Source organism: Chiloscyllium punctatum, chromosome 35, assembly GCF_047496795.1.
Source record: "Chiloscyllium punctatum isolate Juve2018m chromosome 35, sChiPun1.3, whole genome shotgun sequence".
NCBI lineage: Eukaryota > Metazoa > Chordata > Chondrichthyes > Orectolobiformes > Hemiscylliidae > Chiloscyllium > Chiloscyllium punctatum.
Genome location: NC_092773.1, coordinates 6571956 through 6592472, shown reverse-complemented (window position 1 = coordinate 6592472; position 20517 = coordinate 6571956). Strand labels below are relative to the sequence as shown.

The 20517-nt window shown below is 47.4% G+C and overlaps 1 protein-coding gene across 1 annotated transcript; it reads left to right on the top strand.

Moving 5' to 3' along the window:
- The first annotated feature begins 964 nt into the window (after positions 1 to 964).
- Positions 965 to 19932, top strand: LOC140459826 (nucleoplasmin-like). Its single transcript, XM_072554363.1, has 10 exons — positions 965 to 1046; positions 3775 to 3843; positions 6116 to 6201; positions 8443 to 8553; positions 8757 to 8850; positions 10451 to 10593; positions 10712 to 10740; positions 10824 to 10857; positions 18683 to 18756; positions 19880 to 19932. Exons 2-9 carry the CDS (start codon positions 3786 to 3788, stop codon positions 18725 to 18727), a joined length of 600 nt encoding a protein of 199 aa, XP_072410464.1. The 5' UTR covers positions 965 to 1046; positions 3775 to 3785; the 3' UTR covers positions 18728 to 18756; positions 19880 to 19932.
- Positions 19933 to 20517: the final 585 nt, after the last annotated feature.

Sequence of the window (20517 nt, the reverse complement as noted above, 5' to 3'; positions counted from 1 at the left end):
CAAAGACTGCTCAGCACCTCTCGATCACTCTGACTATGAAAAGAAGCCAGAACAAAATACATTTCCTCAAGCCATTCCATGATCCTTCCTCAGATGGAGGGGTCATGGGGACCCACCTGGGTTATCCCAGTTATCCCTCTCTCGTGTGGGGTCTATGCAACATTTTTGGTCTCTCTCTCTCTCATACATCGAAGATGTTATCGGTTCTATTTGCTGTTCCCAGGTCCTACCTTCCGTGGGAAACAGTGATTAATTTGTTTCAATCTCACCTTCTGTATCTGCTGCTCATTAATATTTACTAATTTGTTCCCAGAATGTGAGCGTTGCATTTATTACCCATCCCTAATTGCCAAGGAGTTCGTGTCGGTCATTGGAATGGCATGTCAAGCAGACTGGGTGAGGACAAGCAGATTGTAATCCCTCTAGGACATGAGTGAGCCAGACAGGTCTCTGTGTTCACCCAGTTACCATTTGGCCACATCGCTGGTCTCGATTATGATTTAGAGGGGCTCGTGTTCCACAAGCATGGGCAGCCAGGGTCACCACTTTATACAGCACCTCCACTCTGACCGAATCTGTGTGAACGAGTCCGACAGTCTCTTGTATTCCTCCTGATTCCTGTGTGTGGATCAGACAGCAGACTGTCACAGGGCTCAGGGCGACAGGGAGAGCTGGTTTTGGAGACGGAACTTGCCTGTCCTCAAACCCTTACTCAATGAATTTATGTCAACGCTGCATCAAGGCAGCTTCAGTCTGAGCTTACTCTCCTTCCTTTTCCCAGCAGGAAGTGCTTTTCACAGAGAAACCAACACAACACTCTTCCAAGAAGCAGGATGGAACATATCTGGGATGGACCTCAGGAGTGACACATCAGGGCATGTAACAAAAGTTCCTGGAGTCATGGACATGCTGAGAGGAGGAGACCAGCTGAGTCAGAGGGGCTCTCAACAAAACACTCTTCTTGGTAAAGACAGAAACAGAAATTACTGGAAAAGCTCAGCGGGTCCAGCAGCATCTTTGGAGAGAAATCAGAGTTAATGTTTCAGGTACGTTGACCTTTCCTCAAAACCTGGTTGAGTTCTGGATCCATGACTTTTCATCATTTACCTAAATGATTTGGATGCGAGCATAAGAGGTACACTTCGTAAATTTGCAGATGACACCAAAATTGGAGGTGTAGTGGACAGCGAAGAGGGTTACCTCAGATTACAACAGGATCTGGACCAGATGGGCCAATGGGCTGAGAAGTAGCAGGTGGAGTTTAATTCAGATAAATGTGAGGTGCTGCATTTTGGGAAAGCAAATCTTGACAGGACTTATACACTTAATGGGAAGGTCCTCGGGAGTGTTGCTGAACAAAGAGACATTGGAGTGCAGGTTCATAGCTCCTTGAAAGTGAAGTCACTGGTAGATAGGATAATGAAGAAGGCGTTTGGTATGCTTTCCTTTATTGGTCAGAGTATTGAGTACAGGAGTTGGGAGGTCATGTTGCAGCTGTACAGGACATTGGTTAGGCCACTGTTGGAATATTGCATGCAATTCTGGTCTCCTTCTATCAGAAAGATGTTGTGAAACTTGAAAGGGTTCAGAAAAGATTTATAAGGATATTGCCAGGGTTGGAGGATTTAAGCTTTTGGGAGAGGCTGAACAGGCTGGGGCTGTTTTCCCAGGAGCGTCGGAGGCTGAGGGGTGACCTTATAGAGGTTTATAAAGTCATGAGGGTTATGGACAAGGTAAATAGACAAAGTCTTTTCCCTGGGATTGGGGAGTCCAGAACTGGAGGGCATAGGTTTGGGGTGAGAGGGGAAAGATATAAAAGTTGCCTAAAGGGCAACATTTTCACGCAGAGGGTGTTACGTGTATGGAATAAGTTATAATTACTTCAACACTTTAAAATGTATTTTGAAGAACTGAGTCTTTAATGTTTATATTTGTTTGACAGTTTGTTGTTTCAGTATTGTGGAAAAACGGTATTTTGTTGAAGATTGGTGGAGGCTGGCACAATGACAACATTTAAAAGGCATCTGGATGGGTATATGAATAGGAAGGGTTTGGAGGGATATGGGCCGGGTGCTGGCAGGTGGGACTAGATTGGGTTGGGATATCTGGTCGGATGGATGGGTTGGACCAAAGGGTCTGTTTCCATGCTGTATTTCTGTGTGACTTTAAGACTTGGTTGGGGAATTCCCAACCTTTGAGCCAATCCCCGAGGCAGAATGGAGAGAAGGGGGATTGCTGACAAGCCAGAATTCCAGAGTTGAGAACCTCTGTACGGGATGCAGGATTTCTGTAGCATTCCCTGGACTGATTTGAAAACAGTGATGAAAATGAGTGAGTCAGAGCAGGGCCAGTGACGATTCTCCAGAAGTTTGTGTGAGTGATACATGAACAGGTTGCTTTTGGAGAATGGGGAATGGGAAATGAGCCAGGAGACACTGAGGGAAGTGAGCTGAGCGGGAACAAAAGCATTTTTGGGTCTTCCAAAAGCCAGCTGAAATGAAGCTGTATGACAGAGCTGGAGATGATCTCACATTCAGATGGTGAGAGTCTGGTGTTGGGGTGGGTTGCCGTTTCCCCAGGGAGGTTCCAGTCAGGAGCCTGGTCACAACCTTCAGACCCATGCCTGGAATAGATGCTTCATTCTGGGCAAGATGTCATTCCGACAGTTTGGAAAAGTGAACTTTGGAAAACGCTGGGGCTGCTTTGTTGGAAATAAGAACTACTGGAGGGAAATGGTCCACGAGTGAGGGACAGGAGGAGAGCAATCCGAACTGTATTCCCTCAGACATGAGAGTCAGACCCTATCACTGCTCCCTCAGGTCTTGGGCAGTCCCAGTCTCTGAAGCGGTGGATGGCATGTCTCCCCAATATTAATTTGCAATATTTGCCCCTCCACTAACATTGCAAAATACAACGAACGAATCGCTGATGTCCATCCTGTTTACAGGATCAATTATTGCGTATGCAAAAGATCCTGACATTACATTAACAACATTTCCACAACCTCTCAACGGCAGGGAACTGCATAAGGATGTGTTGAGATTATGAGAGGTGCTATGTAAATGCAAGTTCTTTTTGATTTTGTGGACAGTGTGGCCTTGAAAGGGTTAATGGGTGAAGTCTTTAATTGATGTTAATCCCCAGTCCTGTTCAGCTGGCCTCACGGCCAATTCCTTTATAAAAACCTGAGTTGGGGGTTGTTCCTGTTTTTAATTTGTTCCATTTTTGGATTAAAGGAGGTAAGTATATGTTTTTTCTGGATGGTTTCTTCAGTTAGTGAAAGTGTCTGACTTTTATGCCTTTTTTTCTTGATGGATGCTCACTGTTTTAATTGGTTTGGAGAAGGCTTTCTGTTGAAGGTGGTGAGGGATAGAGAGCTAAGTACTTCTAGGTTCCCTAGCAGGTTTTTCATTGTTCTTTTATTATTTGCTTAATCTCACTTGTGCCATTCAAATGTTTCATGTTGTGTGCACCCAAGTCTCTCCCTCTCCTTGACTCTGTCCCCTGTCTGATTTTTTTTCCCCCAATTTGACTTGTTTGTAATCCAAGTCCCCTGGCTGAGACAGGATTCGATGGGAGACTTTCTCATGTGACTTCCATTTACTGTTGCTGGGAGTTGAGGATGGTAGAATTGTCCCTGTTGCCCACTTTGTGAAAGGGGGGCGGGGGGGTTGTTTTGTGTGTAATTGAACTTACTCTGTTTTGAGCTGGCCTTTACATTCTCCAGTTCAAATGTGCTGACAGTTTTACTTTCTGTTTTTTTTACCTTTTTAGAGCACCCAAGAATGACTTCAAACAAAAGTGTAACCAGCAAGTCAGATAGACCCATTGCTGTTTTATGGAGTAAGGGTGGTCAGGTCTTCATACAACTCTGTTTTGTAAACTTGTTTGCTTTACGGTTTGTCCTCCTGGTTTGGTCACGGCTATTCTGATGTTTAATTTCCCAGTCCTGTCACATTCCTGTTTCTCTGTTCGAGTGCTGCTTCGGTGGAGACCTGGGAACACACTCAGCTTTTTGATCTTAACTGTCTCTGAGCCCAAGGGGCAAGAGGCTATGCTGTCTGCTCAGTATGGGTGGGTGGTGGTCAGGGTTATGTGGGGGGGTGGGTGTTGTGTGGAGGGGTGGGGCCTCCTGTTTGGCTGCCATCTTGTTTTGTAGAGTCACACACCACAGAAACAGACCCTTTGGTCCAACTCGTGGTTCTGGGCTGTGTACCCTAATGGGAGACTGATTGATTGGTGATGGTGTTCCTGTGGAAAATGCTGCAGCAATTGGCCATTTCAGTGACTGCTTTCCCTGTACTGTTGTGAAAATAGGAATTCCTTTTTACTGAAATATAATGGAATCCTGCATTAACTAGTCTCCAATGCGTGCAAGGGTATTGCCCTGCTGATTTACCTGGTCATGCTGAATCTGTCTGCACTGTGATTTCAAACCCAGTCTGGTTTCCTTGGTGAGGGCTGCTCAATATCAGGATAACCTCTCCTGTGGGATCTCTCATTGAGGGTTATATACCACATCCACTTGGAGACTGTGTTCCCTGCAGTGGTTAACCCTATGTTCTGCTGTTCGTTGTGAATGAGGGGGGACTTCATGGGACCACACCAGAGTCTCCATGACAACACCAGACAGTCCCTTTTCTGGTGCATTGTTTCCTGACCAAACCCTTGTCTGTGTTCCATCAGCCTGCCTGATCAAGGAAGAACGACACACAGCTCCATGTTAAACTGCATCTCCATGGCAACAGCAGTGTTGCTGTCTTCCTGGCTTCAGCCATGTTCCTTTCCCTAGGTTTCCCATGCTCCCTTGCTGAAGAGGACAGGGTGAAAACCTTAGGTGCTCTCCTTCTGTGGACTGTTGACTGATGTCCTCCTTCTCAGTAGATGCAGCCCTTCCTCTGGGAGCTTCCTAACAGGTATCTCTCTTGTCTTTGGGATGATTTATTACCAACCCCTGAAAGTACACCAGGTTCATGCTACTCATTGGCCTGAGATTCCTCGTTCATGGACGATATTCGGAAGCAATTGATCATCTTATTGAGTTGGTTGAGGTTGGTTTTGAGTCTGAGTCCTAAGGACAGAGACAGGACCATCCATGCCGAACTTAAATATCCATCTACTCTAACTCCAGGTCCCTGCACTGGACCCATATCCTCCTCAACCTTATCCTAAAGTCCCAATGCCTTTATTTCAGGGTGTTGCTGTGTGCTCCCAGCATCTCCCGTTGCCATCCTTTCATGCTTAAGATGGTTCTGAAGCTCTTTCTGAATAGCAAGGGTCCCTGTACCTGTGTGGTGGGAATAGTGGGCTATCCTGGTGTAGTTATGACTCAGTTCCTTTTGAGTCTCCTGGCTATAGTCAGTCACTTCTCACATGGATGGCAGTGGTTCAGGAAGGCAGTTCCCCCTGCCCCCCCCAGCTTTCCCAGGGAAACTAGGGATGGGTATTGTGCTGGTCCAGCCAGTGATGCCATTGTCTCAGGGACCCATTTTAACACAGATGTGCTTTGTAATGAGTGGAAATGCAGGCGATTGAGTTCATGGGAAGATTGGACACCGAAATGGACACAGTATTCATTTCTGTGACTGGGGCTGAAGGATTTGCTGCTGCCCCCTCTAAGGGTCGCTTGGGACACGCTGTTTGAGATGTGGACTGACGGAAGGCCATGCCAAGTGTTTGCTTCAACAGGACTTGGGCGTTTGACCAGTTCACCCGGAGTAATTGGCAATGAAGTAGACCAGTCCAGGCACCATGTGTGCTTCCCTGTCCTGACACCATCCCTGATCTCTTGTCCAGCTGCCCTCTGTACTGACATTATTACTGTTTGGGACATGCTCTGAGCTTGTGCATGGTTTTGGAGAATTCTCCCTGCTAAGAATCCCACTGAGCAGCTGCCAATTCAGGTTTGCATTCAAACCACCTGCTTTATCTCTTCTTTTGGCAAGTCACGTGCTGTCCTGTGACTGCAGCCCCACAGCAGTGTTACCTCGGGACAGTTAGGGACAGGGAAATAAATGCTGTCTTTGCACTGCAATGCCTATAGTCCATGATTGAACTGAAAAGGTGACAGAAATGTAAAGAAGTCTGTGTGATCATGCCTTTACTATCATTGCAGGTTGTGAGCTGAATGCTAATCAACTGACACAGAAGTTTGAAGTTGCAGATGATGAGCTCAGTGAACATCAGCTGGTTTTGAAGACGGTAATGTGCTGATTGTTTTCCTCCCCCTTCCACATCTTGTGCTGTTTGGGGCTAGTTACGGTCTATGCTGTTTGCCTGGGGTCTAAGAAGTCATCAGCTCTCCAAATGCTGCTGAGTTGTATGGACAGTGAGCTGAGCTCCTCTATCCCTGGGTATTTCAGTCCAAGCACCCTGTCCCAAGCACAGCTTGGCTTGCCCACCTTACTGCCTTCCCATGGTCCCCTGGGGCTGACAGGTCAAGTGCCAAGTGAGTGAGACTTCACCAATCTGTCATTTCTCCCTCCTGTTTGTATTTTAACAGTGAAGATTATTGGAGAATTGAAGCCTGGCTTTTAGCGGAGGGCGGGGTCTACTCCAGTATTTCTGTAAAACAGACAAGAGCCAGACTGACCCAATTTGATAGTAGGGCCTTGGAGAGTGTTTTAGAACAGACCTCTGGGTTCAGGTCCATCATTGGAAGTTAGCATCACATAGTTTGGGAGGTTAAGACCGTTAGTATGCTTGCCCCCCCATTATTCAGTCCTGCTAATATAGGACATTGAGAGCTCCTGGAATACTGTGTCCATTTCTGGTCACCCTGTTATCTGAAGGATATGAAGTTGGAGAGGTTTCAGAACACATTCCCCATTAGGGGTTGAATGTATGGCAGAGCAGTAGGCATTGTTCACTTGGACTTTGGTCTAGCCTTTGATAAGCTTCCACATAGTCATTCATTGAGGTAGATCACATCGGATTGTGCATGAGCTTCCAACTGGTTTGCCAGGTGCCTGTCATGGTGGGCAGTTGGAGGCCTGTGACCAGCAGTGTTCCACAGTGATTGGTGCTCAGTTTTGTTTTGTTGGTCATCTACAAATGATTTAGATGAGAATGTAACAGGTGTGGTTATGAAGTTTGTGGATGACACCAGGATTGGTGATAGTGTGGACAATGAAGAAGGTGATCTCTGAATACCAAGAGGTCTTGCTACATGGGATCATTGGAAGGGGGAGTGTCCGATGTAGTTAATTGGATGAATGCGTTTCAGAGAAAAAGACTTCTACAATTAAGAGTAGAGCCTTGGGTAGTGGTTTTGAACGGAAAGAGGTTCAAGTACAGCATTATTTTGGGTCTGCATCATGCACTGAGAAGGTGGTGTTTAGTATGCTTGCCTTCATTGCTTAGACTTTAGACTTGGATCGTTGGGATGTTACGTTGATGTCCAGGACATTGGTGAGGCCTCTTCTGGATGACTGTGCAGTTCCAGTTGTCCTGCTACAGGAAGGATATTATTACATGGGAGAGGGTTCAGCCAAGTTTTACCCAAGTCTTGTAGAATGTGGAGGGTTTGTGATGTAGGGAGAGGCTGATTTCATTCTCTAGTCTAGGAGGTTGAGGGGTGACCTTGGAAGGTGATCCAATGATGAGGGTTGAGGTTGAAGGTCAACATTTGGTGGCATTTTTCTAAAGTGAGGAACAAGTTTGTGAAGACATGGAGACAAATTTTTGTCAAGTGTTTTGTGTGTGGGACCCATTTGCAGAGGTGGTGGTGGATGTCTGGACAGTTCATGTTTGGAAGACCGTTGGACAAGTGCATGGATAAGGAACATTTGGAGGGATATGGGCCAAGTTCAGGCAGGTTGGGTTAGCTTAGTTTGGGTTTGTTTGGCTATGTTGAATCCTGACTCCTGCTGGCATTGTGATTGGATAGGAGTTGAGCTGTACAAACCAGGCAGATCCCATTGATCGAGGGTCTGCTGTGTTGGAATTTGAAGGGTTAGTGCCATGATCTGGCCCAGTTTACTGAATGGTTATGGGGTATGTGAGGCTTGAGGCAGTGCTTGATTGGGATGTTCTGCAGGGTAATGAAATAGTCAACAGCTCCACATCACCACAACTATCACGCAAGTGAACAAATGTTTGTGGTCAAATGGCTCTGTCAGGAATGTCAGGATATCCGAGGCCCTGGTCCAGTGTTCTCTCAACCAGAGTCAGTGTGACCGGAGCCTTCAGGGTTTAGCACGAGCTAACCTTCCATTTGGAACACCACTGAAGGAGTTGCCTTTGAGTCTTCAACTTAACAACTGAAGGAATTTGGGACTGACTATAGCAGGTGTTGCTATTGTGTGAAATAAGCACACAGGCACATCTTTCAATATACTTGCCTTCAGTTTCACCCACTCCATGTCCATGTGGCTTACCTTCTGCGTTAGCTTGAGTATTGTTCTGCATCCCTGTTTAAGGCTGTGTCTGTTTAACTTGTAGATAAGTTTGGGTGTCGGTGCAAAGGATGAAGTGAACATTGTGGAGATAGTACCAGAGGATGAGAGCGCACCCATTCCTATTGCGACCTTGCAGCTGTCCATCTTACCAATGGTTAGTCACGGAGATCCTCACTTGGAGCCTGTGTGTGTTGGAGAGCTTCATGTGCACACAGTCCCCCCCTTGAATAATGCTGTAGTCTGGCCTTATTATGCTCCCTAACTTCGGTTTACTTGAAGTTTGTCTGGCTGGGTTTTCCCGAGTGTCTCTTTACACAGAGTAACTGTGCCATTTGTTGCATTTGTATTCCTTCCTAGACCACCATCTGTGGTATTGAGCTGACTCCCCCTGTTACCTTCAGACTGAGGAATGGATCAGGGCCTGTCTATGTCACAGGACAGAACATGGTCTGTAAGTACTCTAGTCAGCCTCTGACACTCTGTTCTCACTCTGTCTCAGAGCTGGTTCTTCTGCACTCTGCTTTCTCTGTTCATTCTCTCCTTCAGTTCTTCATCTCCCTGAGTTGGTGACCATCCAATAGTTGAACCAACTGAGTATATCCAGCCAGCATCATCTGTCTGGGGGAGTTAGCAAGGGAAACCTCGTTGAATTCTGACCATGTAGTGACTGTCAATTATCACAAAGAAGCCATTATCTTCACACATGCCCTTTGGCTGCAGCGGAAGCCATCTTAGTTGCCTGGTCTGGAGTAACTGGGAATCTGTGACCCATAGCAGTGATGGTGGCTTTTCTCTACCTTCAAATGGCTGGGCTAGACATGGCAGCCAAGGGCAGCTAGTCAGCCAAGGGCTACAGGCTACACAAGTCAAAAGCCAAGTCGCTGACCAAGGGAGGGATGAGGCTGGATTTGCACCAAATCCTCCTGAAATCAGACAGCAACAGTGGAGTGAGCAACAGTTCACGTTGGCATTAACAGAAAACCAAGATCAAAGATCGGGTTAGGAAGCAAAAACTGAAATGGCTGGACAAAGTGTGGCTCTGGCAGCATCTGTGGAGAGAACACAGAGTTCATGTTTGGAGCTTTGTTCTGAAGAACGGTCCCTGAACTCCATGTTAACTGTTGCTTCCTCAGGAAATGCTGTCTGATCTGAATATTTTCACTATTCCCGGTTTCCAATTCAGATTTCCAATATGCTGCTTTGTTGATGGGATTAATGCATCAGGAGGGTGATAGAGTATACCCCACTTGCCTGCATGGCTGCAGCTCCAACAATGCTCAAGAGCCTTGACACCATTCAGGACAAATCCGTCCCTGTTTGAACTTGTACCACATCCACAGGCATTCACTCCCTCCACCACTGGTGCTCAATAGCAGCAATGTGGACTCTCTCCAAGCTGCACTGCAGATATTCACCAAAGAGCCTCAGACAATCCATTGCAAACCCATGACCACTTCTATCTGGAAGGACAAGGGCAGCAGATAGATGGGAACATCACCCCCCATGCTAGTTTCCCTCCAGCTACTCCCCATCCTGACTTGGCAATATATTGCCATTCCTTCACTGTCACTGGGTCAGAATCCTGGAATTCCCTCGAAGGCATTGTGGGTCGACCTACAGCAGTGGTTTGAGAAGGTGGCTCGCGGGGCAACTTGGGACAGGGTGATAAATACTGGGCCCAGCCAGTGACCCCCACATCCCACAGGAGAGGGGAAACAGCCTTGTCATGTGGCAGGTATTGTCAGTTCAGGTTGGCAGTGGGCTGTGTGGGGAGAGTCTGAGCATCACCAGCCCTGGCCATACCTGACCCTGCACCTACTGGGGGACAGTGTTCAGCATGAAGCTGCCAGTATAGGACCTGAGAAAATCCCTCCATGTTGTCGCCACTTCACAGCTCCTGTTCCTTTTGTTTTGAGTCAGAGTAAGCTTGTTACCAGGTGGGTTATCGGAGCTGACACACTGGCCCCTGATACATGATCCAATGACAGGAACAGAGGCTCAATCAGGACAAGGCTATTTGAACTGTCTGTTCTCCCTCTCTTTCTCTCTAGTAGAGGACTATCCATGGGGTGAGGAGGAAGAACAGGAGGAGGAGGAAGAGGAGGAGGAGGAGGAGCAGGAAGAGGAGGAAGTGGAAACACCCCCAAAACCAGTGAAAAGGCCTGCGTCCACCAAAAAAGGAGGAATTTCCAAGGTGGCTGTGTTGCAGTGTGGGGGTGGGGGGTGCGCTGTGTCCCTGTGTGTCACGGTGTTGGGTGGGGTCAGTGTGTCCTTGTGTCACTGAGCTGCTTCCCTCTCCTTGTCCCTTTCAGAAGAAGAAGGTTGGCACTGACAAGTCAGAGTAAGTACCTATTCAGTTAACATCCTCAGGCACTTGACTATGAGCAGCGGTCAGTCCATGTTGATTGGTGACTTTATTTGCAGAGAGGAATCTGGTGAGGAACAGCCTGTGAAAAAGGTAGGCTTCTGTTTAACTCTGTCTAAAGTTGCCATGGAAGCGTGGTTTGTGAAAGTGTTTGCTTGTTATCCCAAGTGGTGGGTTTTCCCGGTCGTGACTGTGGCCTTTGTGGGATAGGGGTGTGTTAATGTGGAGGTGACCTGTTAGCCTGTCTGCTCTGCCCCACAGTATTGAGAGATGTTTCTGTTGTGTGAGGCACTCCATAGTGACAGGGTTCAAAATCCCAGCCTTGGTCATCTCCATTTCTGTCTGCAACCTCTGCAGCACATACCCTTAAGGGAGCTGCCTAAACCAGCAGAGAACTCCAATGAAACCCAGTGGCTTCTGTTGTGGACCGGACCAGGCCAGACTCCCCCCTTATACATTTCAACAAGGTAGCCCAGACCCTCCCTTTGTTACTTGTTTTCGGCACGTGTAAAGTGCGTATTCCAGGAGGGATGCAGTTGTTTTAAAAAAAACATTTAAGAGTACTGAATGAAAGACAAGCCAGAGAGAATGGAGTTTAGAGTAACTCCATCTGTTAAAAATCCAGTGCACTCTATCACAACTTTGGATGATCCAAATATTTGCAACATCTCCATCAACAGCCACTTCATGAGAAAGGTAAAATCAAACCCACGTTCTTACAGGAGTGCTGTCAGTCAGCCAGAAACATCTATTACATCAGGGAACCTTTCCCAACAGCTCCCACTTGACTGGTTGCTTAACCCAAAACTATAAAAACAGAAAGATCCATACTGGGAGAACTGGCCACTCTCCTGTCGTACAATTGTGAAAACAACTGAAGCCTTTTCTTGATTGTTGCTAATGACTGACCGGTACTCCCCAAAGCAAAGTCTGTAAGCTCAGACAAATCGCAACCTCTGTCTTTTACAACCCCTCTTTGCAGAGGGGGTGGATAGGAAAAATCAAAGGACAACTCTGTTATGAGCTGCATTGCCTCACTTTGAGGTGAGGGAGTACACACTGAGATCCCAGTGCATCTCCTGGAGCGTGCTAGCTGTGGGTTCACAGGGCAGCAAGGGGTGGGGCTCCTGAGCTCCACCCACCCTGTGGCCCTGCTCCTAGGCTTGGCTCAAGTGACCTTTGACACGTCCAGGCAGCAGGCTACAGGGGTGGTGGTTGTACCTGCCTGCCTGTCCCTCTTCCCATGCTTTGTACTGACTGGGACAATCAAGAGTTTTCACGTCCAGTGGGCAACACTGGGAAAGGAGTATGGCTTGAGCCTGCTTCAGTCAGTCTGTTGACTGTTGGCCTTAGTTACATGGAGAGCTCTCTCACTGGCCTTGAGACATGTTGAGTTGAACATCAGATGCAGTGAATAAAAGGAAGCTGGGTTTACACAAGGATGTTGATCATGATAGAAAGTGTGGTGAATCGGAAGCTTGTTTAATTAAACAAGAACAATCTAATTTAACAACCGTTTCTGTCTACCTCCTGAATTTACCTGCCGATTTGGTCTAAAGGCTGAACGCATTTGAGAGGCAGGAGAGAGAGAGAGAGCAGCTGGAGAGAGAATTGCAGGAGCTGGATATGGCGCAGCCCAGGAAGGAGCAAGGAACCTTCCAGAAGTTCATCCAGATGTTGAAGTAGAGGATCAGTGTTAGCTGTGGCCACAGCTGAAGGAACAAGCTTTGACGGAGTGTGTCTGCTTGAGGAAGTGTTACTGGTTTGGGCTGTTCCTCACCTTGAGGTTGGTGTATCACACTGTACCCCTGGTTGGACAGTAACAGTACATGAACCAAGCTGGCTCCTGTTTTCAGGCTGAGATTTCCAGATTGTGACTCCCTTTGGTGTGAATTGGAATTAGAATCCCTATAGTGTGAAACAGGCCCTTTGGCCCAACAAGTCCACACTGGCCTTCCAAAGAGAAACCCACCTGGACCCATTTCCTACCCTATATTTACCCCTAACTAATAACCTACACTATGGGCAATTTAGCACAGCCAGTTCACTTGACGAAGCTGCTTATCTTTGGACTCCGGGAGGAAACTGAAGCAAATCCACACAGACGTGGGGAGAATGTGCAAACTTCACGGCTACCTGAGGCTGGAATTGACCCTGGCTTCCTGGCACTGAGGCAGCAGTGCTAACCACTGAGCCACCATGTTCCCCAAACTGCTCTTTGATCTAACTCTGAAAGACTGAGCTCCCAGTTGCAATTTGGAGTTCTCTTGCGAAAGGGGATGCAGTGTTAGACAATGTCACTTATTGTCTCCCTTTACAAGAGCTTGATTTGATGGTAAGTCTTGTACTGAGCACACATGCTGGGCCTACACTGAGTCCTTGTGCTTTAGTTTTGAAGGCTGCGATGCTCACCCACATCCTGCTATATGGAAGTAGGCCATTTGGCCCATTAAGTCCATACTGACCTTGTGCAGACCCACCTGTAATCCTGTTATTTCCCACGGCTAGCCCACCTAATAGACATCCTTGAGTGCATCAGACAATTAGCATAGCCAATTTGCCCTAAACTGCCCAGCTTTGGACTAGGGGTGGAAACCAGAGCACCCAGAGGAAACCCCCCATGGAAGCAGGGAGCATGTGCCAACTCCACACAGTCGCCCGAGGGTGGAATTGAACCCAGGTCAGTGGTGCTGAGTGAAGTGCTAACCACTGAGCTACCATGATGCCCCTGTGTGAATGGAAATGATGATCTTCTCAGAACAGGGCTGTTTCACTGAGACACAGAGCAGAAGGTGGTGATGTAGCACGTTCAGCTTGGGTATGTCCTCTGGTGCAGCTTTCAGATGGACCTCTGGGAATCTGCTGGTCCACTCCAGCACTAGGCCTCTGTATTCCTGTTCTCTGGCTGCTGGATCAATCTCTGCGTGAGCTGTCTGCTCCCGCCCTTGTGTTGTCAGGGACAAAAAGGCACAGCAGAACATTTACTTCCTCGCAGAGAGACTCTGGCCTGACAGTGTTGATAATGGCAGGTGACCAACTGGTCTCACTGACTTTTCAGGAACAATACTGACCATGGAGGGCACAAAGCAAGCTCAAGATGCTAGCTCATAATTCCAAGGCTTGTGTTAGTGCAGAGATGAGGAGACTGGCCAACTTGGAAAGCGTTCCTGACTGCATCCAACCATGGGAAATTCTCTCAGAAATCTCATGTGAAATATCTAAACAGACAGTGAAAGGTTGTCTCAGTATATGTAAGGGCCTGGAATAACTGAAGTGAACACTGGTGTCAGATGAGACTCTGGAGTTCTTGGTTGGTGGAGAGACTAAACATACAGCTTCAGATTTTGGTTGTGGAAGACGCAGATACCATCTCAGGGTAGGAGACTCCAAAACAACAAGGCGTGGGGCTAAGGGGAGACCGGAAAGCTTCGTAAAAGGACTGAAGGGGTAATTCTTTGTGGTTCCTGTGGAGTGAGCTGTCAAAGGAAGTACTTGATGTTCCAACATTTCCATGACATGAACATGGTAAATGAGCAGCCGAGATTTCGAAGGATTTTTGCCAAATGCAGGCAAATGGGACTAGTTCAGGAAACCTGGTCAATGCAATGGGTGTGTTTACATGTTGTCTGATTCTGTCGCAATGATAACAGCTAATGCAGTGGTAAAAGGAAGCAACGTGTCTGAGTTTGTGGCTGAGTGATTAGCACTGCTCCCTCCAGCACTGGGGACCCAGGTTCGATTCCAGCCTCCAGCAACTGTCTGTGTGGAGTTTGCGCATACTTTGTCAACGTGGGTTTCCTCCCACAGTCCAAAGGGGTGAAGGTGAGGTCAATTGGCCATGGAAAGTGCAGGGTTATGGGGATAGGGGAGGAGGATGGGATGCTCCCTAGGGGGTTAGTGGTGGGCCCAATGGATTGATGAGCTTTTTTCAGCACAGTAGTGATTTTTATTCCAGCAACCCTACGCTGAGGGACATTTACTGAGCAGACAGGACCTCAGGCCCTTGAAGATGTGGTAATGGATCCACTGATGGTAATATTTTCCAAGTCCCTGAGTAAAGTGAAGGCTCAGTATTTGACAAGGAAGGGACGCAGTCAATAGGAAGCTACAGACCAGTTAGTTTCCTATCGATAGGAAATGGTTAGAATCCTTGAAGCATGTAATAGGACATTTGTGAAGTCAACACAATCCATCGGTAAGCTTGGTTTTTGGAAGGGTAAATCCGTTAGATTCAATTTTAGTGCTTTGAAGATGTAACAAGCCAATGGGAAAGCTGCAGATGCAGAATATCTGGATTTTCAGAAGGTGTTTTGGATGCCCAGCAGAAGGTTCACCCAAAGGCAAGGTCAGAGTTTCTGGATCGGAGGGGTCAGAGGACTGCCTTACCAACACCAGGTAAAAAACCATAGCGTCCGAGATTATAGTCCAGCAGGTTTATTAGAAAATGCAAGGTTCCAGAGCATACATCCTTCGTTAGGTGAAGGAGCAACGCTCGGAAGCTTGTAATTTCAAATAAACCTGTTGACTCTCTACTGGAGTTGTCTGACTTGGCACCATTTCCAAGCCTGCCTTAGTGTAGTTCAGACTACACTCAAACCTGCAAATACAGCCGAGGAAGCTGGTGTGCTTCCAATTAAACCTGTTGGCCTCTAACCTGGTGTTGTGATTTTTAGCCTCAGGCAAGTTTTCTCCAACTCAAACATGACTTGCCAACTTGGGAACACACTGCCCTGACTGGTGGAGCATGTTATATACTCACTACACCAGCTTTTTCCCCACTTGAGTTGCCACTTTCAGGGAGTTATGGACTTGCTTCCCAAGATCCCTCTGTTTATTGATACTTGAAAGGGTCCTGTCATTTCCTGCCTACTTTTCCCTTGGATTTAACCTCCAAAAATACATCACCTCATTTGTCCATCTGCCACTATCTCTGTCTAACTTTTCCACTAATGGAACAGAATTATCTCTCAAAACCTGTTCAGTGACACTCCATTGGGGCTCCTGATCTCATTCCAGCCTTGGTTCAAACATCAACAGAAGAGTTGAATTCCAGAGGAGGGGAGAGGGACAGCCCTTGACATCAAGGCCGTATTCAACAAAGTGTGGCATCAAGGAGCCCTGACAAAACTGGAATCAATGGGTATTGGGCAGACCTAACCCATGGGGAGATGGCTATAGTCATTAGTTAGTCATCTCTGTCGGAGCTCCTCAGGATAATAGCCCCCACACAACCCTGCTTCATCAGTGACCTTCCCTCCATAAGCATAGAAGTGGCATGTTCACTGATTGCATTATGTTCAGCACCATTTACAGGTCTTCAGTTAATGAACAAACCATGTGGAAATGCAACAAGATCTGGACAATATCCAGGCTTGGGCTGACAAGTGGCAAGTAACATTAGCATCACACAAATGCCAGACAATGACCATCATCACAAAGACAATCTAACCACTCCCCCTTGACCTTTAATGGTATTGCCATCACTGAACCCCCCCCAGCCCGAACATCGTGGGGGATAGCATTGACCAGAAAGTGAACAGATTACTTTTAGTATAAGTCAAATGTTGGGAATCCTGCAGTGAGTAACACACCACCTGTCTCCCAACAACCTGTTCACCATCTACAAGGCCCAGGTCAGGAGTGTGATGGAATACTCCGAACTTGCCTGGATGGGTGCAGCTCCAACAACACAGGAAGCTTGACACTATCTAGAATGAAAGAGCCTGTTTGGCACCGTGTCCACCAGTGTCCAGTCTATCCACCACAGTGTACCAAACACAAGTTGCACTGCAGGAATTCAAAGATGGTCAGACAGCACCTCCCAAATGCCTGACCACTTCCATCTAGAAGGACAAGGGCAGGAGATACATGGGAGCACCAACCCCACTCATTCCCCTCTAAGCCACATCCTGACCTGGAAATGTATCACTGTTCCTTCACTGCTGCTGGGTCCAAATCCTGGAATTCCCACACTAAGGGCATTCTGGGTAAACCTGCAGCGGTTCAAGAAGGCAGCTCACCCCCACCTTCTCAAGGGGCAACTCGGGATGGGATAATCAATCCTGGCCCAGTCAACACACTTGTCCCATAAATGACTAAAAATAACTTGCTTTGCCTTAAATGGCCTTCCTTACTATACCCAATTCACACCAATTTTTATCTCAACTTGGAATTAGACCACCTCTATTTTCATCTGTATCACTGACTGCTAACAAACCAAGGAGTGCTGTACTGATCCTCATGGAAAACCATTGACCAGAAACCTTCAGTTGGAAGGACACTCCTCGACAGCTCCCTTCCAATTCCTCAGACTAAACCAATTTTATATCCAAATTACCAACTCACTATGGATCCCAAGTAACTAAATCTGAACCAACATACCGTGGGGCACCATGTCAGATGTTTGAGTTAAATGGGTGACTATATCCATGGTTCTACCCTGATCAATCATCATCCTCCCAAGAAAACTCATGGACACCTCCCTTGAACAAAGCCATGCTTCCTATCATGAGTAAGTCTGTGTATCTTCAAATGTCATGAAATGCTGTCCCTCAGAATTGTCTCTAATTGTTTTCCTGCTGCTGATTTAAGCTTCATTGGCCTTTAATTTCCTGTCATACCTGTTGTCTTTTAACCTAAGTAATGTCATTGGCTCATCTCCAGTGTTGAGACCTCTCCTGTGTCCAAGATCTGCCAGGGTCTCAGCTCCTCCCTTCAATGTCCTGGGCACTGGGCTACCTTAATGTTTTCCACAACAACACCTTCATGATGCCCTATGGCTAGATTTGATGAATGGGCCACAATGGGCAGCTGAAGGTTAAGTGTCAGCTTCTGTTTTGCTCAGGAATAGCAAGGTGACTTGGGATTGAAACGTAAAGGAAGCTCTGGTTCATGGTCGAGGGATCGGAACATTGTGCCGATAGATAGGTAAGTGGTGTGTGGGGCTAGAGTTAATAAGGAAGACGAGTGGAATTTTGGCCCTGGTTTAGGAATAGAGTATTGAAGTTGGGAAATATCATAGTTATAGAAGGCATTACGAAGACTGTAACTGGAGGGTTGTGTATGGTTTTGGCCCCTGAATTGAGGAGTGAAGTGGTTGTCTTTGGAGGCAGTTGAAGGAGACTCACTTGGTGGATCCCAGAGATGAGGGACTTCTCTTGTAAAGTAAGATTCAGTGAAACATTAGAGCCTAAAGCCTATACTCTGACATTGACCAGCACTCTTGGAGATTGGAGCTGCTAAAAGCGATTGATGGAGATGTGGCAAGGATCCTTCCCCACATGGGACTATCTGGAACAAGACCATCACCCTTCCAGAATAACAGGTAGGGGGTTAAAAATGGGGCAAATGGCATCTCTCCAAGGATGACTGATCTGTTCCTGAGCCCAGAGGACTGAATGCTGGGATGTGGAGTTTGAGGGAGGAGACAGATTGTGTGAAGGGTTATGGAATTGAGGCAGAGTGAAGATCAGCCATGATTGAGTTAACCAGCAGGCTAGCCTAGAGGGGCAGAATGGCAGCCTCCTGCTGATCCTTGTTCTTGGCCAGGTTTTGCCCACTCCAGGTTCTGTCCCACTCTGCAGGGGGTAGAGGACTTGTCATCCATGTCATCACAACTCCACCAACCAATTAGCAAGCTGTTACTGTCCTGATCTGTGTGCACGCTGACCCCGGTGCCAGCCCTGAGACCAGCCTTCCTCACTGGGGCCCAAGGAGCACAGACCACCCCACTGACTCAGGGTTGATCAAGGAGCCCTGATTCCTTGCTGATTGGCCCCATTCTGTTACAGTCAGCAGTGTCAATGGCAGGAGATTGGCCCAATGTGAACAACTTTGATCTTGTCTGCATGGAAATCAGCTGAACTGTTGCTGAGCACATGTGTGCACTGTCAACTGAAAACCTCTTTGCCTACCCTAGGGAAAAGAGTCCAGCAAAGTCAAAAAGGGAGCAGCCAAGAAATAGCTTTTGTAAAGAACTGAGGAATTTAAAAGGTAAGAGCCCAAGATTTAATCATCTCATGGAAGCTCAGTTGGGTTTGGATGTCATGACCTGAGTCTGACTGGGGAATGCAGTAATGTTTCTGTTGGGGGGAGGCTTGTGTTGTGTTGGAACCACTTCCAAATCTCCACTCTGTTTGTTTGCTATTGGGGTGCTCTGAACCTGGGTCAAATGTCGAGCTACTGATGGTACCCAGTGGTGCAGTAGGTTGGATCAAAGCATTTCCTGTGACTCTGGGTATGCTCAGGAATGATGCACTGGGCTTGGCTTTGGCTTGTTGTGTCTCATCGGCAGTTATCTGCTACTCTGGCCAACCTTTGGAGTTCCACTGAATCTGTGGAGGTTATGTTGAGTGGTGAGATTGAACAGGGAGTTCACCACCACAGAGCTGACAGAGGGTGGGGGGGTGGTCAGTTAGGTTTGCCTTTCTCTCTCCTTCTCCCTTCTCCTCTCCCTCTTCCCTCCCCCCCACCTCCCCCCCCCCCCCCCCCCCCCACCCCCCCCCCACCCCCCCCCCCCCCCCCCCCCCCACCCCCCCCCACCCCCCCCACCCCCCCCCACCCCCCCCCCCCCCCCCCACCCCCCCCCCCCACTCTTCCCCTCCCTCCCTCCCTCTATCAAACTCCAAATGGAGTGGGCTGGTTGAAAGGTGCAAAACAGTGGATGGTCATCCTAGAGTGCTGTTGAAGGAAGGCTCTTCCAAGGAGTAGTGTTGAATGATCCGAGACCGAACCACACCTGGAAGGTGTTAGTCAGATGATCAAACCCAAGTCCCAGAATAGGCTTCAATGAGGATTGACTGGACGGCAGGAACATTGAGGTGTGAGGGGGGAGACTGGAGTGATTCTGATGGGGGCCAGAGTTGAAGGAATGCAGATCACTGAACACTGAGGTTGGAAGAGCTATTAGCAATGGAGGGTCCTTTCGGTTGTTGCTTTGCTGTTCTGAAACTGCATTCCAAAACTTCCAAAAAAGATTCCAAGGATCCATCATCCCTCATTTTTGACCAAGTTTCCTCCTGCTAGTATAGCTGTTCCCATTGTAACTTGCTAGTCTCTTGGTTCCATATTCTTTCCTTCCCTCAAATTGTTTACCTTTTTTTGTCTTTCCCTTTAGGTAGTCCACAAAGCCCGGAGGAAGGACTTAACTTATTTTTGTAGAATATTGCGATACAATGAATTGGAATAAAGTTGACCCTTTAATACATTGGTGTGTTGTCTCTCTGTGTACAAACAGCTTGAGATCAAGGTGTTAGCATCCATGGGGCTAGGGGATCGATCACCCAGGCTTGTATTGGAAGGGACCAGTCTGTGGGTGGGAAGCACTTCATTTCCTTGGAGTTTGACCTTCAGCTGTGGAGATTTTGAAGGGGCTGAGGTGGATTTGTCAAGGATTCTGTGGTGGGCACCTGCACCTTTATTATGGTTGGAGACAGAAACTTCCATGGCATTATTAGGTTTGCGTTTACAATATCACCAGTTGGAGAGGGTGAAGTGGATGTGGGTGGAATTTATCATTTGGGGTGTGTTAGGACCTGACCAAACCCTTTTCAAATATCCCAGTGAGATGGCCTACACCTCAACTAGTATCTCAAGCAGGTGCTGTGCCCCAGATGTCACCTGACTATTGACATGACTCTGCTTCAAGCAAGTCATTCAGTATGCTTTTCCAATCGTTAAAATCAACTTGATATGGTTGAACTTTAGTTCATTTGTTGTTATCCAAGAGTTGTCTAAACAATTGTTCCACTGTCG

Coding starts and splice junctions, on each gene's coding strand:
- LOC140459826 (XM_072554363.1), top strand. CDS start 3,786: ATGACTTCAAACAAAAGTGTAACCAGCAAGTCAGATAGACCCATTGCT. Junction 3,844..6,115: donor ACCCATTGCTGTTTTATGGA/GTAAGGGTGGTC, acceptor CTATCATTGCAG/GTTGTGAGCTGAATGCTAAT. Junction 10,858..18,682: donor AGGAACAGCCTGTGAAAAAG/GTAGGCTTCTGT, acceptor TGCCTACCCTAG/GGAAAAGAGTCCAGCAAAGT.